At 43.0% G+C, this 17,960-nt stretch overlaps 2 protein-coding genes across 4 annotated transcripts in view; one reads left to right on the forward strand and one right to left on the reverse strand.

The window, feature by feature from the left end:
• The window catches only part of LOC140737361 (cytochrome P450 2C19-like), a 69,057-nt gene that overhangs the window by 42,348 nt on the left and 8,749 nt on the right, over positions 1 to 17,960 (forward strand). Inside the window, exon 9 of one of the 2 annotated variants that reach the window (XM_073063819.1) lies at positions 26 to 236. In XM_073063819.1, the coding sequence (XP_072919920.1) occupies positions 26 to 207 (182 nt within the window). In that variant the 3' untranslated portion in view covers positions 208 to 236. Of the gene's footprint in view, positions 1 to 25; positions 3,498 to 17,960 lie in introns of those variants that run through there. The other variant, XM_073063818.1, reaches the window with a different exon arrangement.
• Positions 3,881 to 17,960, reverse strand: part of alkbh6 (alkB homolog 6) — a 28,863-nt gene continuing 14,783 nt past the window's right edge. For both annotated transcript variants that reach the window (XM_073063823.1, XM_073063822.1), the window contains 3 exons: positions 16,925 to 17,076; positions 11,313 to 11,423; positions 3,881 to 6,958 (listed from right to left, as the gene is read on the reverse strand). In XM_073063823.1, the coding sequence (XP_072919924.1) occupies positions 6,686 to 6,958; positions 11,313 to 11,423; positions 16,925 to 17,076 (536 nt within the window). In that variant the 3' untranslated portion in view covers positions 3,881 to 6,685. The remainder of the gene's footprint in view (positions 6,959 to 11,312; positions 11,424 to 16,924; positions 17,077 to 17,960) is intronic.

Here is a 17,960-nt window from a genome sequence, read left to right on the forward strand (position 1 = left end):
CAAGAACGTCTCTGTACTTTTGCAGGGAAAAGAATGTGCCTAGGAGAATCCTTGGCTCGCATGGAACTCTTCCTTTTTTTGACCACTCTCCTGCAGAACTTTGACTTCAAGGCTGCCATCGATCGAAAGGACATCGACACCTCACCAGATTCAAGTGCATTTCTGTCTGTACCCCGTGTGTACAAATTCTATGCAGTTCCTCGCTAAATCACCTGGAGTCTCTTGAATTTTAGCAGGTGATGTTAAAAACTTATTTAATTACTTGTACTGTATATCTTTAACATCTCCAAATTTGATCATTTCCCATTTACTCATTCTTACTGTAGTCCAACATGTCAGTCCACAGCCACTTCATGTCAAGGTGAGACAACTCTTAGGGTGGAGAAACGGCTTATTTTCCATCTGGGTAGCCTCCAACCTTCCCTTTCTCCCATGGTCCACTCTCCTCTCCTATCAGATTCCTTCTGCTCCAGGCCCTTTATCTTTTCTACCCACCTGGCTTCACCTATCACTTTCTAGCTCTCCTCCTTCCCCTCCACCTACTTATTCTGGTGTCTTCCCTCTTCCTTTCCAGAGCCGAAGGAGAGCCACAGTCTGAAATGATGGCTGTTTATTCATTTCCATAACTGCTATGTGACATGTTGAGCTCCTCCAGCATGTACTATGTATTCCTTTGGATTTCAAGCATCTACACAATCTCTCATGTTTATTATTATCCAGAATTAGTGCCTGTTTAACAGTGATTATTACTTGTAAATATGCACAACAAAAATATACAAACATTTTGAGTGGATGGGGCTCATCAGCTGTGGTTGGCAACTCATCTGGGAGAAGAAAAACACTTGACCTCAAACCCCTGCTGCTTTGCAGCAATACCCACTCCTGGGGAATCCTTCGTGAGCAAACCCCCACCACCCCTCCCCCCAAATCCAGAGCTGGAGTCCACAGGTTACTACTATGTTACTAGTGGAAGCATAATTCACATTGTTAACCCTTTCGTTCAATTCCTCTGATGCCTCTGCATCTTCTGTAGCTGGAAGTCAAGTTGTCATTACTTCAGAGAAGAGTGGGATTCTTTGTCACACACCCAGTGAGTGCAGCTCTAATACTGAAGAGGTTTGACCCCCATCTTTAGAAGACCATTTGGTTTGGAGCTCAGCTGAATGTCTGGGTATTTGAAGCCAGAGAATATGTGCAGAAGTGGAGAGAGGATAGGCCACTAAGTTTGGGAACCTGGGTGCACATGGTGGTGAAATAGACCATAAGATATAGGAGTAGAATTAAGCCATTTGGCCTGTTAAGTCAGCTCCACCATTTCAACATGGCTGATGCATTCCCTTCTCAGCTCCTATCTCCTCCCCATATCCCTCAGGCCCTGACAAATCAACAATCTATCCATCTCTGCCTTAAATATACCTAATGACTTGGCCTCCAGGAATTTCACAGATTCACCACTGTCTTTTTGAAGAAATTCCACCTTATTTCCATTCTAAAAGGATGTCCTTCTATTCTGGGGCTGTACCCTCTGGTCTTAAACTTCCCCACCATAGGAAACAACCTCATGACATTCACTCTGTCAAGACCTTTCCACATTGATGGGCTTGCGGTGTGTGTCACACACAAACGTTACAATAGAGCTTCAGCTGAGGGCCACTTAAGATATTTTCTTGCAGAAACTGATTAGCAATGTATACTGAGTTGGTGAGATCTCAGGCTAGTTGATAGAATTCAGGAGATAGCAAGGAGGGTGGAAGAGTGTATCTTCCTGCACCCTATGGAGAGTCTGTGGAGTCCTGCTCACCCCTTTCACTCTGGACATTGTGTGCACTTTCTTGTATGGTAACAGCTACTGTGGAGACAACTGTCCTCCTGTCTCTGTTGATCAGACTAGATCTCTGACCTTGGTCACACAGCAGTAGCTAGATGTTGTGAGGAAGTATTGAGCAGAAACGTAATTGCTTCTCTTGGTGGACAGGGATGCTCCCATGAGCAAATTGTGGTCCTCCAGGAGCAAAGGGACTGTGACATGTCAGTAGATACCTGTTCTGCACAAGAATAGGGATGCCCCCCGGCACAAGACGGCTCATCTGTATGAAGTGATGCAGTGTATGCCCAGATCATTCGCCAGTAGTAGAATTGTTACAGGTGCAAACTTGTCTGCTGAATCAGAGATACACTGATCAGACATCGCAGTTCTATTCAGACCGTGCAGGAAGTTGAAAATGGGAGAGCCTAGAGAGTGTCAGCTTGTCTCAGGTTACCATCAGGAGGATGAAACAATAATGGAGATTAGATTTATATAGAAGTGCAGCACAGAAACAGGACTTTCAACCTATTTAGTCTATGCCAAAACCATTTAAACTGCCTACTCCCATCAATCTGCACCAAAACCATACTCCTCCATATCCCTACCATCCATGGACATATCCAAACGTTGAAATCCAGCTCACATGCAGCACTTGTGCTGACAACTCATTCCAGCCTCTCTTGGCCCTCTGATTGAAGAAGTTTCCCCTCATTCTCCTTCAGCTTTTCACTTTTCACCTTTAACCCACTGACCTCTGGTTGTAGTCCTACCCAACCTCAGTGGAAAAAGCCATTGTATGCTCCTCATAATTTTGTATATCTCTCTCAAATCTCCTCTTAATCTTTTACACTCTAAGGAATACAGTCCTAACCTGTTCAATCTTTTCTTGCATCTCAGGTCCTCCAGACCTGGTAAAATCCTTGTAAATCTTCTCTGTACTCTTTCAAATTTGGTTACATCTTACCTGTAGGTAGGTGACTAAAAGTGCACACATTACTCCAAATTAGGCCTCACCAACATCTTGTACAGCTTCAACATAACATCCCATCTCTTGTACCCAATACATTGATTTATGAAGGCCAATATGCCAAAAGCTTTCTTTACAAGATTGTTGATTATCGTATCAGTGTCCTGACATCAACTGATGTCCAGCTTAAACAATCATCAGTTCACTCGGCGACAGAGCCAGTGAAGCAGCACACACAACAGTGTCCCAGAGTCAGCAATCCCAGACTGAGTGTTGAAATGGCTCTGGTCAGTAAACAGAGGTTGACATCCTCAGGAACATTAATGTGTAGCACAACAGCATAATGCTATTACTGCACCAGTGACCTGCTTCATTTCCCACCGCTGTCTGCAGGGAGTTTGGACATTCTCCCTGTCGTCACATGGCTTTCCTCCAGGTGCTCTGGTTTCCTCCCACAAACCAAAGACATACAGGTTAGGCTTCGTGAGGTGTGGGTGTTAGCTCATCCACTGATTGCTATGGTCATTGAGGCAAACGACATATTTCACTCTGCTTCGATGTAAATGTGGCATTAAAAAAACCAAATCTTTAATCTGATGAGGCCCTGATTTGGTGAATCTACATTATATTAAAAACATTTTATATCTTGTGTGAGTTATTCAGGAACCACAGGATATGTTCAAACCACTGTGTTATTATTAAAATCTCACATTGTAATCAAAATGTTTTTATTGTCTATATATTGAATTTACCATCATAATTTTTTTTATTGAATAGTCTTTAAACACACTTAACACTTAAAATGCTACTTCCCTATTTGGTCACACAGAAAAACATCAGATGTTCCCATGGCAACAGTGAGATGGGCGGTTGTTCTGTTTAGGCTGGAAATCCATTAATGTTTAAAAGAGTTATGGTTCAATGTTTCAATTTAATATCAGAGTGTATACAGTATACAACCTGAAATCCTTACTCTTCACAGACATTCACAAAACAGAAAAAGGCAAAGAATGAATGACAGAAAACGTTAGAACCCCAAAGTCTCCCTCCCCTAACAATCAGCAGCAAAATTATCAACCCTCCCCTTCCCCCCACTTGCCCCAGCAAAGGCATCAACCCCCCCCCCCACTATGCAAGCAACAGTAAATTTTGCAGAGACCATCATCGACAGTCCATCAAAACTACTGTCCATTCCAACACTTCAGCATCTCCGACATGGTGATGGAAAACCACATTAAATTTTAATAAAGTCGAGACTTGTATTTACTGATTACACTAATAAAACCTAACTTGTCAATACACATGACCACAAGCATTTATATTACAGTCAGTACATATGATAAGCAATTTCTTACAATAATTTATTAAACCATGCCAGACTAGTTGGTGTGTATTTCAGGACAGCCTATTGTACACAGTAACATTACTTACTGACTGACTGACTGCCCATTACACTGCCAGCATTTAGAGCAGCAATGAAGCTCCTCTATCTCCGGTGGTGTTCGCTGCTTCCTTCATTATATCAGTCGCTTCCTCTGGTTTCCACCAGTGTCAGTCACGAAAGCCCTGGTGGAGACTCGGGTATTCCGTCACACTCACATGCAGAGGGATTCTTCATTGGTGTTTCCGTAACAATTTTGTTTGACCAGTCAGGGTTGAGAGTGTGTGGGTAGTGGGAGAGTCATCCCTCTTGTGCTTCTTGATCTTGTCACTCGAGATTCAGTGTCACACAATCCTGCCACGATCATCTGGCCCACGCCTTCATTAACCAGGTCCAACACTTGCCTTTATTGGATCTTCCTCCTCCTCACACGTCATCGGGTTTGTAGGGGTGTGGTTGAGGTTAAACGGGGTGCACCTAGGGTTAGTGGTGCTGTGTGCCTGCTTGGACCTGAGGATTAAGTTTGAGTGTAGGGCTGCTGGATGTACATGTCTGGCTGGGAGAGAGAAAGTTGTGGAGTTTAGTGTGGTGAGGTATGTGGGGCTGTGGCAGATAGGGTAGTGGAGCCACTTTAATCTGGGCCGGGCCTTTCATGAACATGGTCCAACTTCACTTGGCTTAATGAACCGGGTGTGCACTGGGACAGATCATCAGTAATGCAATCTGGGGTCACTGCAAGCAGTTTGCACGTTCTCCCCATGACTGCGTGGGTTTCCTCCAGGAGCTCCAGTTTCCACTCACATTCCAGATATATGGGTTAGTAGGTTAATTGGTCACGTGTGTAGTTTGGGTGGCACGGCCTCATTGGACTGGAAGGGCCTATTACCGAGCTGTATCTCTAAATAAATAAATGTGTGGAATTTGCTTACATAGTTCCTGAGGTTGAATGTCGGTCTGGTAGACCAGCGAGGACAAAGGCTGGTGGCCCCCACCCTAAGGTAAATGAGAATTAATCAGCAGCATTTTCTGGCATTGGAGTTTTGTGCGGACAGGAGGCATGAGGGCCACTGACCTCCCACGTACATAAGTCTGAGAGACCTGAGTTTGAGGACCAGAATTTGGGGTCTTCATTTCATTGTCATTGGCGAGTCCGGGATAGATTGAAAGTCCAAAAGTTGAGGCCCGATGGCTGAAGCCTTGGGTCTGTGACCCTTTGCAAGATTGCTGGGGAAGTCAAAGATCTGATGTCCGATAGTTAAAGGCTGATTTACGTTTGTGTGTCGCATCGATACCGTAGGTAATGCGTATCCTATGCTGTACCTACACTGTACCCTATGCAGTAGGGTGACGTACACCTCTCCGGAAAAGTTACTCATGCGTTGCAGCAATGCAGACTGCAACTGTGATTAGTCCGTTTGGTAGCATCGCATTTCCACCTACGCATTTCCGGTTGCTTCTGCTCCGCCATGTCTGTAGGCTGTGTGCACACTGATGCGAAATAGACGAACCAAATCGTCAAATCTACTTGCTGACATGCAAAACTGTTTGAAATGCATTTCCTCGTCCATGTCTGTCACAAAGAAACTCAACACAGTGGCATAGAAACCCCACCGCCAACTAGCGTATTGGCGCACACAAACTCATGCTCAGTACAGCAACACAGAAGTCAATATCAGGGTTACGACGTAGGCTGCGGCATAGCCCATACACACAAGAATAAATCAGCCTTTAGAGTCCACCGGAATCTGAAGGCCCAGAAACGTGGAGGCCTTACCTGGGGTGTGTGGGGTAGGAAGAAAGGGCTTGTTTTGTTATTGTTGTTCTTGTCAAATCAAGTTTTTTGTTATTTAACTGTATACATGTATACTGCTAAACAAGACATTTCTCCAGACCAGGCTGTAAAGCACAGTGCTACTCATAACACACAATAACTTAAGAAAGTAAGCATTAAATCTACAAATGAATTACATAATAATAAACAAAGTGCATAAATTAAATATTGTAGGGTACAATGCATATTATCGTGACATTTCAAGTGCGATGCGATAGGGAGTTCAAAAGCCTAACAGCCTGCGGGAAGAAGCTGTTTCCCAGCCTGACCATTCTTGTCTTATGTATTGGGAGTCTCCTACCTGATGTAGAATGTCAAAGAGGATGCTGGATGGATGGGTGGGATCCTTGATAACACTGAGTGTCCTGTGTGTGCAGCACTCCTGAAAAGTGACCCCATTGGATCATTGGAGATCCCTATGATCTTCTCAGTCACTCTCACAGCCCTTTGTCAGGACTTCTGATCCGATACTCTGCTGCTCCCATACCAGATGAAGATGCAACTTTTATAGGACACTCTCAATGGTGCTCCTATAAAATGCAGTTAAGATGGGTGTGGGTAGGTAGGGAGCTTCACTTGCCTCAGTCTCCTCAGGAACTGGAGGCACAGCTGTGCCTTTTTCTTCAGGGAGGTGATATTGAGGGGGGAGGTGTCCTGTAGGGGGGGGGTTGGCAACTTATTTTTAAAGAAAATCCTCGCTTATTTTTTCTTCCCCAATAATATGGTAGTTTTTAAAACTTTTGGCACTTGACGAATAGTCAGAGACACTCTTGTAGTCCTCGTTAAAACAGCTCCTAGTTTTGAGTTACAAGACGTCAAGTTTGCCACCTTGTCTGTGATAACGTCCTCTGACACGGGTCTGATTCCATGTAGATAGTTCAAGTACATGCTATCTTTCAGCACCAGGAGGCTACGTGGCTCAAGCAGCAGAGATAAAAAGTAGCGATTCTCTTCGGTTTGAGGTAAAGCAATCTGGAAAAGGTGGGACACAAATGAGTTAAAATCCAGTTCAAAACCAAACACATTTATTTCTCCAAGTACTACATAAGAAATAGATTATTGAACATCACTGCCATCTTATACCTCAACTTTACTGTCGGAGCCATGTATCTATTTTCTGTCTGTAATTTGTGTTGCATGTTTATTATGGTAATTTGTCATCTGGGTTGGGGCATGGGTACAGAAAAGCAAAGAGTATACTTACATATTCACCCTTTGTCGTCGTCCGTTTTAGTTTAGTTAGAGCCAGGGGTGAGCCACAGCATGTTATATTTTTATTGACCGCTAAGATTGCTTAGTTACACTAATTGGGACATTATTGGTTCAAAGTAAATTTTATTATCAAAGTACATACTTGTCACCATATACAACCCAGAGTTTCATTTTTCTGTGGGCATACTCAGCAAATCTATAGAATAGTAATTATAAAAGGATCAAATTTTAGAGGTGTCCACATTCGTACAATATAAGTCTTTATTTAGTTATGAAAGTGACAATTAAGGGCTAGATTGATTAGGATAATTTATAGATAGATACTTTATTCATCCCCATGGGGAAATTCAACATTTTTTCCAATGTCCCATACACTTATTGTAGCAAAACTAATTACATAAAATACTTAACTCAGTAAAAATATGATATGCATCTAAAATCACCCTCTCAAAAAGCATTAATAATAGCTTTTAAAAAGTTCTTAAGTAGTTTACTTAAATACATTAAATCCTAACCCCGACACTTTAACATATCTTACTCCTGGCGGTTGAATTGTAAAGCCGAATGGCATTGGGGAGTATTGATCTCTTCATCCTGTCTGAGGAGCATTGCATCGATAGCAACCTGTCGCTGAAACTGCTTCTTTGTCTCTGGATGGTGCTATGTAGAGGATGTTCAGGGTTTTCCATAATTGACCGTAGCCTACTCAGCGCCCTTCGCTCTGCTACCGATGTTATACTCTCCAGTACTTTGCCCACGACAGAGCCCGCCTTCCTTACCAGCTTATGTAGAGATACAGCATGGTAACAGCCCTTCCAGCCCAATGATCCCAATTACACACCCATGTGTCCAATTAACCTACTAACCTGTTTATCTTTGGAATGTGGGAGGAAAGCAGAGCACCCAGAGCAAGACCATGCAGTCACAAGAAGGACATACAACTTCTTGGCCATCAGCAGTTGGGTGTCTGAAGTTCTAATAGCATTACATTAACATGCTGCCTCAATTTTTGATGCCATTCTACTTGTACTTTTGTAGCACAACTCAACAGTTACCATGGCAGGGAAGAGAGGAAGGATTCTACCCAGTACCTCTAATGATGCATTTAAGAGCATAAGACATAGGAGCAGAATTAGGCCATCTGGCCCATCATTTCTAATGCCACCACAATCTTTACCGCTACCTCTTTCAGAACCCTAGGTGCAGTCCCTCCGGTCTGGGTGACTTATGTACCTTTAGGTGTTTCAGCTTTTTGAGCACCTTCTCTCTTGTAACAGTAACTGCACCCACTTCTCTTCCTCCACACACTACAACATCAGGCATACTGCTAGTGTCTTCTACAGTGAAGACTGATGCAAAATACTCATTTAGTTCATCAGCCATCTCCTTGTCCCCCGTTATTATTTCTCCTGCCTTATTTTTTAGCGGTCCTATATCCACTCTCATCTCTCTTTTATTTTTAACATACTTGAAAAAACTTTTACTATCCACATTGATATGATTTGCTTTCATACTTCATCTTTTCCCTTCTAATGACTTTTAGTTGCTCTTTGTAGGTCTTTAAAAACTTCCCAATCCTCTATCTTCCCAACTTTTGCTTTGTTGTATTTAATGATGCATCATTGACCAACCTGGCTTTAAAAGGGCCACTCCTTGGTGCCTGCAACAGGCAGCACTCTGCTGTGTATTTGTTTATTTATTTGGATCAGGAGTTCCCAACCTGGGGTCCACTGACCCCTTGCTTAATGGCATAAAAAGGGTTGGGAATCCCTGATTTAGAGGTAGAGTAACAGTGCAGAACAGGTCCAACAAGCTGCATTGCCCAGCTATCTTTCTGCATACCCACCTACCTGGCTGCCAACCAACTAACCAACCAACCCATCGACCATGCTAGTGCTGTCCCATGCGCTCATGAAAAAGACATAAAACTTCTGACAGAGGGTGTCAGAAATGAACCCCGAACTTGGACACCGTGAGCTGTAATAGCGTTGCGCTGATTACTATGCTACCTGGCATTTCTAGGGTTAGTTGGTACACTGTTTGATGCTGACAAGAATAGGATGTGCCTGAAAACTTTATGGGTAAAGTGAACTCATGGTGTAATTTTGCACTGTTGAAAGTGGTACCAAACTAGAGCCCACAGCTCTACACACCATCCTTACACACCTGGAGAAGGATGCTTATGTGAAAATGCTGTTCTTAGACTACAATACCATAATTCCCTCCAGGCTTGAGAAGAAGCTGAGAGACCTTGGCTTTCACCTTGCCTTGTGTAGCTGGATCCTGGACTTCCTGTAAGATTGCTGGCAGGTGGTAAGAGTGGGCTCCCTCACCTCTGACCCTCAACACAGGTGCCCCTCAGGACTGTGTACTAAGCCCCATGCTTTACTCGCTGTACACCCATGACTGTGTCACCACCCACAGCTCCAATCTGCTAAATAAATTTGCTGACAAAACTACACTGATTGCACTAATCTCAAATAATAATGAGGCAGCCTACAGTGGTGTCAAGAGAACAACCTCTCCCTCAATATCACAAACACAAAGGAGCTGGTTGTGGACTACAGAAGGAATGGAGATAGGCTAGCCCCTATTGACATTAATGGATCTGGGGTTGAGAGGATGAACAGCTTTAAGTTCCTCAGCATAAAGATCACCAAGGATCTCACGTGGTCTGTACATACCGGCTGTTTGTGGTGAAAAGGGCACAACAGCGCCTCTTTCACCTCAGACTGTTGAAGAAGTTTGGTATGGGCCCCCAAACCCTAAGGACTTTCTAAAGGTGCACAATTGAAAGCATCCTGACTGGCTGCATCACTGCCTGGTATGGGAACTGTACTTCCCTCAATCGCAGGACTCTGCAGAGAGTGGTAGGGACAGTTCAGAGCATCTGTAGATGTGAACTTCCCACTATTCAGGATATTTACAAAGACTGGTGTGTAAAAAGGGCCCGAAGGATCACTGGGGACCCGAGTCACCCCAACCACAAACTGTTCCAGCTGCTACCATCTGGGAAACGGTACCACAGCATAAAAGCCAGGACCAACAGGCTCTAGGACAGCTTCTTCCACCAGGCCATCAGACTGATTAATTCATGCTGACATAACAGTATTTCTATGTTATATTGACAGTCCTGTTGTGCATACTATTTATTATAAATTACTATTAATTGCACATTACATATTTAGATGGAGATTTTTACTCCTCATGTATATGAAGGATGGAAGTAATAAAGTCAATTCAATTCACTACACAGAGTCTAGGTATCCGTCTGATTCAATACACACAGTTTCTCAGAGACACAGGTTAGTACAGAAGGATCTTGCATCAGAAAACAAGTAAAATCAGTTTGGGTGGAATTAAAAACTAAGAAAGTGAAGTAGTCCAGGAACTCATCTCTCTGAACATTGAGAAAAATACTTACAGGGCTTGAAATGGTGAATGCAACTTTATAAAACTCTGGTTAGGACACTTCTGGTGTATTGCTTACAGTCTGGTCACCCCACTATAGGAAAAATGTTGAAGCTTTGGAGAGAGTGCTGCCTGATTTAGAGGGCAGGTGCTATCATGAGAGGCTGGGTAAACTTGGGTTGTATTTCTCTGGAGCATTGGAGGCTGAGGGGAGATCTGATAGAGGTTTATAGGATTATGAGGCGCATAGATAGAGTGGACAGAGGTGATCTATTTCCCAGGATTGAAATATCTAGTACTAGAGGACATGCATTGAAGGTGAGAGAGGCTGGGAGGTTCAAGGAGGATGTGAGGGTTAAGTTTTTACTCAGAGAGAGTGGTGGATGCCTGGAATGTGCTGCCTGGTATGGTGGTAGAGGCAAATACATTAGAGTCTTTTAAGAGAGGTTTGAATAGGCACATTGAGTGAGGAAGATGGAGCGAAATGGACATTGTGTAGGTTGTAGGGATTAGTGTTCAGGTGGTTTTGATTTGCTTTTCAGCTGGTTTGGTACAACACTGTGGACTGAATGACCTGTTCCGGTGCTGTACTGTTCTATAATCTTGACATTGTGTCAAATTCGGGTGAGATGAAATATTCAAAATGTTTCCATCATATAAACATGACATAGCAAAAGTAACGATGAAGATAAATGCTACTAACCTCTCCCTTTTCGTTCTCTTTTGTAATGGGATGATAGAAATCTAGTAGGGTTTGAGAGCCAAGGCTTATAGTGGTCACAGTTGGAAAGTACAGAGGACCATCCTCGTGAGGCTACAAGGACAAAAACAAAAATTGATTTTACACAATTCAATATTATACAGCTAGCGTAATGCTTCACAGCGCCAGCAATTCCTGCTGCTGTCTGTAAGGAGTTTCTACGTTGACCACATGGGTTTCTTGCCACATTTCAACAACGTCCAGGTCAGGGTTAGTGAGTTGTGGGTGTTAGGGTGCATTCAGCAGTTAGGATATATAGTAAATATTACAGACATACTTTATTGATCCCGAGGGAAATTGGGTTTCATTACAGTCGCACCAACCAAGAATAGTGTAGAAATATAGCAATATAAAACCATAAATAATTAGATAATAAGTAAATTATTCCGAGTGGAAATAAGTCCAGGACCAGCCTATTGGCTCAGGGTGTCTGACACTCCGAGGGAGGAGTTGTAAAGTTTGATGGCCACTGGCAGGAATGACTTCCTATGACGCTCAGTGTTGCATCTCGGTGGAATGAGTCTTTGGCTGAACGTACTCCTGTGCCTAGCAGTACATTATGGAGTGGATGGGAAACATTGTCCAAGATGGCATGCAACTAGGACAGCATCCTCCTTTCAGACACCACCATCAGAGAGTCCAGTCCCAGCCCCACAACATTACTGGCCTTACGGATGAGTTTGTTGATTCTGTTGGTGTCTGCTACCCTCAGTCTGCTGCCCCAGCACACAACAGCAAACATGATAGCACTGGCCACCACAAACTCATAGAACACCTTACGGATGAATTTGTTGATTCTGTTGGTGTCTGCTACCCTCAGCCTGCTGCTCTCAATTTCACTAGCAACCAATCTTCAATCTTCAGATTCCAGATTGAATTTAAAATACAGCTCAGAACAATGGCAATGGGCTTCCTGAAGCTGCAGGTTGGGCTCAATCACAAACAAAGGAACATTCCACTTGGACCTCAGATACCTGCATATGCATGTATGCAGCCTAGAGTCATTTTGGGTGTCTGGACTAAGGGTGAGAAGAAGGTTTTTGAAAACTGTATGTAATTGAAAGGAAGCACTGTAGACACATTATAATTATTGAAATGTTCTGCTGTTACCTTTGCTCTTTAGCATATAAAAATGCCGTGTAATATTGGGTCAAAGAGGTTCTTTCAATAGCTTCTCAAATATGATACCTGCATACTCGGTTTGCTAGAATAAAGGCTTCCATATCCACCAGCTTCAGAGTCTTTTCCAGTGACTTTGTTCACAGTTACAACAGTGGGCATGCAATGTCATCGCCACCCAGCACATGGAGTTTGTATGTTGACCACATGGGTTTCCTCCCACATTTCAAAGCTGTACAGGTTAGAGTCAGTAAGATGTCGGCATGATATACTGGTGCCAGAAGTGTGGTGACACTTGCGGGCTGCCCCAGTACGTATTTGGACTGTGTTGGTCATTGACACAAACATATTTCACAGTATGTCTTGAAATACATTTGCCAAATAACGATAATCTTTCCCCTTCAAATATATACATTATACATAAAATATATCCCTGTAATAGGAACTGCTTATTAGAAAACCATGCCACGGCCCTTACAAGTAAGGTGAAACTTAGCTCATATTTGAGCATTAATATTGCTTCACTTTGGTGGAGCCTTTTCACTACTGGGTTGTATGGGATATCCAGGGATGGACAGCACCTCTGGTGAAGGGGCTTATCCTGTCCAATCTGGGGCAGCTCACTCACTTGTGGTCCCCAACACACACTCTGCTCTCACCTGTGACTCCATGTTGCTGTTTGCATGCAACAGCAGCTGCATCTGGTACACCACTTCAACAGACGGGCTAAAATAGGTGAGGGCAGCCAGTGGGACTCATACCCCGATGGAATAGGGATGTGCCTGTCCTCGCATGTGAAGACAGCTCAAGCAGACTGGGTGGATAAGATCTACAGTGAGATTTAACAACCAGGAAGGCTGTTCTGCAATGGTCTGTGCAGAGCAAAAGGCATGACAAGGCACAGAAGGCATCATTATCATCCACTGCAACCAAGGAAGACCCCAGTTTATGACGATTGTTCTTGCCACTGCATCCTGACTTCCAAAGTTGAGAGTAGAACTGCCCCAGCTTTTCCAGTTTAAAGAACTCTCTCATACAAATGTCCTGTCATCAATGGACAACCATCACTCAGCACTAACCCAGAGGATAGTAGTGAGTAGGAGAAAAGGGTGGCAGTGGTAAAATGTATCAATGTCACTGTGCCTGGAGGAGGTCACTGAGGCTTTTTGCGTTTATTGACGTGGCTATAGATATGAATTTGGACTATGGACTTTTTCAGTCTTACAAATTCTATACTCTGTGTTTCTGCCTGTTCTTTCTTGATTTTTATGTGCAGGGAGAGGGCACTTAAGGCAAAATGTCCTTGTTGAGATTGTGTTCATTTTTTCATGGGGGGAGAGGGATATTTGGGTTCAGTGTACTTGTTACATTTTGTGTGGTGAAGGGGGCTTTGGGGGTTAACGATTGAGTTGCTGTGCTGGTTGTGCGGGGGTGGGGGGGGGAGACCCTATTTCTCTTTGAATGACTTCCAAGGTTTACTTAGTTTCGTAGCTATCTGGAGGAGAATTTCAGAGTTGTATACTGCATATATACTTTGATAATAAATGAATCTTTGAATAGAAAAAGGAGAAAGAGCAGTAAAGAGATGAAAAGAAAACAGGGAAGAGGCTGTAAAAGAAATACAGCAGTAGTTTACATTTGTATCACTTCTTTATATCCCATTGACTACAATTAAGCTAAGGGAGAGGAAGCTGAAATAAAACAGGATTTGACATCAGTGCAGAATAAGGCCATTCAGCCCATCAAGTTTGCTCTGGCATTACATCTCGGCTGATTAATTATCCCTCTCAACCACTTTATCCTGCTTTCTCCAATAACGTTTCACGCCCTGACTAATCAAGAACCTGTCAACCTCCAATTTAACCATAACTAAACAATCAAGATTAACTTTATTTCTCACATGTACATTGAAGGCGATAACTGTTCATTTTAATTGAGGGGACAGGAAGCAAAGAGTGGGAGTAAACGGGACCTTTTCAGAATGGCAGGCAGTGACTAGTGGGGTACCGCAAGGCTCAGTGCTGGAACCCCAGTTGTTTACAATATATATTAATGATTTAGACGAGGGAATTAAATGCAGCATCTCCAAGTTTGCAGATGACATGAAGCTGGGTGGTGGTGTTAGCTGTGAGGAGGATGCTAAGAGGATGCAGGGTGACTTGGATAGGTTAGGTGAGTGGGCAAATTCATGGCAGATGCAATTTAATGTGGATAAATGTGAGGTTATCCACTTTGGTTGCAAGAACAAGAAAACAGATTATTATCTGAACGGTGGCCGATTAGGAAAAGGGGAGGTGCAACGAGACCTGGGTGTCATTGTACACCAGTCATTGAAGGTGGGCATGCAGGTACAGCAGGCGGTGAAAAAGGCAAATAGTATGTTGGCATTCATAGCAAAAGGATTTGAGTACAGGAGCAAGGAGGTTCTACTGCAGTTGTACAAGGCCTTGGTGAGACCGCACCTAGAATATTGTGTGCAGTTTTGGTCCCCTAATCTGAGGAAAGACACTCTTGCCATAGAGGGAGTACAGAGAAGGTTCACCAGATTGATTCCTGGGATGGCAGGACTTTCATATGAAGAAAGACTGGATCGACTAGGCTTATACTCACTGGAATTTAGAAGATTGAGGGGGGATCTTATTGAAACATATAAAATTCTAAAAGGGATTGGACAGGCTAGATGCAGGAAGATTGTTTCCGATGTCAGGGAAGTCCAGAACGAGGGGTCACAGTTTAATGATAAAGGGGAAGCCTTTTAGGACCAAGATGAGGAAAAACTTCTTCACAGAGAGTGGTGAATTTGTGGAATTCTCTGCCACAGGAAACAGTTGAGGCCGGTTCATTGGCTATATTTAAGAGTAAGTTAGATATGGCCCTTGTGGCTAAAGGGATCAGGGGGTATGGAGAGAAAGCAGGTACAGGGTTCTGAGTTGGATGATCAGCCATGATCATACTGAATGGCGGTGCAGGCTCGAAGGGCTGAATGGCCTACTCCTGCACCTATTTTCTATGTTTCTATGTTGTGAAGAGGATACATAAAAATGAAACAGAGAATGAACCAGTGAATCTGAGCAAAACAAACGAGAGACCAGAAAGTGCAGAGGAAAGAAAGCACAGCAGAAACTAATGGAGAAACATAAAGGTAATGTTAATTAAACACAAGAGCATGGAAATGGAAATGAACAGATGCTAGATTTCTGTTTAAATCAGAATCAGAATTAATATCACTGGTGTATGTCATTAAATTTGTTGCTATGCATCAGCAGTACAATGCAATACATAACAATAAAAACTGTAAATTACAGCAAATGTATATGTAAAAAATTAAATGAAATCAATAGTGCAAAGAGAGAAAAGTGCAGTGAGATAGTGTTCATGGGTACAATGTCTACTCTAAAACTGGATGGCAGAGGGGACAAAGCTGTTCCTGAATTGTTGAGCACCTCCTCCCTAATGGTAGCAATGAGAACAAGGCATGTCCTGGGTGATGGGGGTCCTCAATGATGGCTCACTGCATTTTTGAGGCATCACTCTTTGAAGATGTCCTGGATACCACAAACACTAGTGCCCATGATGAAGTCGACTTTCTGCAGCTATTTCAATACTGTGCAGTGCCCCTCACCCATGCTGGAGCCAGTTAGAATGCTCTGCACTGTACATCTGCAGAAATTTGCGAATGTCTTTGGTGACATACCAAATCTCCTCAAAATCCTAATGACATAAGGCCTCTATTGCGCTTTATTTGTAACTGCACTGATATGTTGGGCCCAGGATAGATCCTCAGAGATGTTGACATCCAGGAACTTGAAAATGCTCACCTTTTCCACTTCTGCTTTATATTCCTGAACTGTTTGGTAGTGGATTAAGCCCAGTACATCACAGGTAAAGCTCTCTACATGAAATGCTGTCATAGCAAAACACCATCATCAGAGATCCTCACCACCCAGGCCATGCTCTTTTCTCGCTGTTGCCATCAGGTAGAAGGTATAAGTGCCTCAGGACTCGCACCACCAGGTTCAAGAACAGTTATTACTCCTCAACCTTCTGGCTCTTGAATAAAAGTGGATTAACTACACTCACTTGCCCCACCATTAAGATATTCCCATAACCAAAGATCTCAGTTTAAGGACTCTTTATTTCACTATCTGATGTTCTTGTTATTTATTGCTGTTTACATATATTTGCATTTGCACAGTTTGTTGTCTTTTACGTTCTACTTTATCTTTCATTGATCCTCTTTACAGTTACCATTCTATAGATTTGCTGAGCATGCCTACAGGAAAAAGAATCTCAGGGCTCTATGTGGTGACATACATGTACTTTGATAACAAAATTTACTTCGGACTTTGAACTTTATCTGAGCAATATGAATTTACAGTTCTGCAATAATTAAAATGAAAAGCATGAGAAACAATTAATGGATATTTTGATAATACCATGATTCCTTCACCAGGGTTGTATTCATTAACCAAAACGTGATTAGCAACTTTCCCTGTGAAAAGCTGCATGGATGATATTCTCTTTGTGTACTTCTCCAGCCAATCAGGTAGCTTCTCAATGAGCATTCCCTTTGGGTGAGGTAAACCACCTGCAGGAGATTGGGAAAGTTAGTTGATGAGAACAACAACTGTGGCAACTTCAAATTCTACTTGCTTATTTCCCTCCTCCTGACATCTCAACACCTCCCAATGGAACTGTGGGATCTGTTGGACCATTACCTTCAACTCAGGGTGCAAGTAAAGGGAGGGAAATCTGGAAAAGCATAACAATGCACCCTAACAGGTTGATTCTATGGCGAGAAAGGCAAATGCGACGTCGGCATTCACGTCGGGAGGACTAGAATACAAAAGCAAGAATATAATGTTGAAGCTTTATAAGGCACTAATGGGGCCTCACTTAGAATATTATGAGCAATTTTGGGGCCCCTATCTAAGAAATGATGTGCTGACATTGGAGAGGGTTCAAAGCAGTACAACGTGTAGCTCGGGTGGTTGATGATAGGGTTGAGTTCTTCTCAAACATGCAAGGAGACATCATCAGTACGCTGTTGATTGTGGTATGTCCTCCAAAAGCTTGGCCTTTATATACTTATTAATGAGCTGAAAGGACCTTATTTTGGTTCAAAGGAGGTTCACGAAAATGATTCTGGGATTGAAAGGCTTGTCATATGAGGAGCGTTTGATGGCTCTGGGCCTGTACTCACTCAAATTCAGAAGAATGAGGGGGTGATCTAATTGAAGTGTATTGAACGTTGAAAAACCTAAATGCAGTGGATGTGGAGAGGGTGCTTCCTATGGTGAGGGAGTCCAAGACCAGAGATCACAGCCTCAATAGAGGAAATGAGGAGGAATTTCTTTAGCCAGAGAGAGGCAAAACTGTGGAATGTGTCACCACAGGTGGTGATGATGGCCAAGTCATTGGGTAAACTTATGGCAGAGATTGATGGATTCTTGATTAGTCACAGCATGAAGG

Source organism: Hemitrygon akajei, chromosome 12 (assembly GCF_048418815.1).
Source record: "Hemitrygon akajei chromosome 12, sHemAka1.3, whole genome shotgun sequence".
NCBI lineage: Eukaryota > Metazoa > Chordata > Chondrichthyes > Myliobatiformes > Dasyatidae > Hemitrygon > Hemitrygon akajei.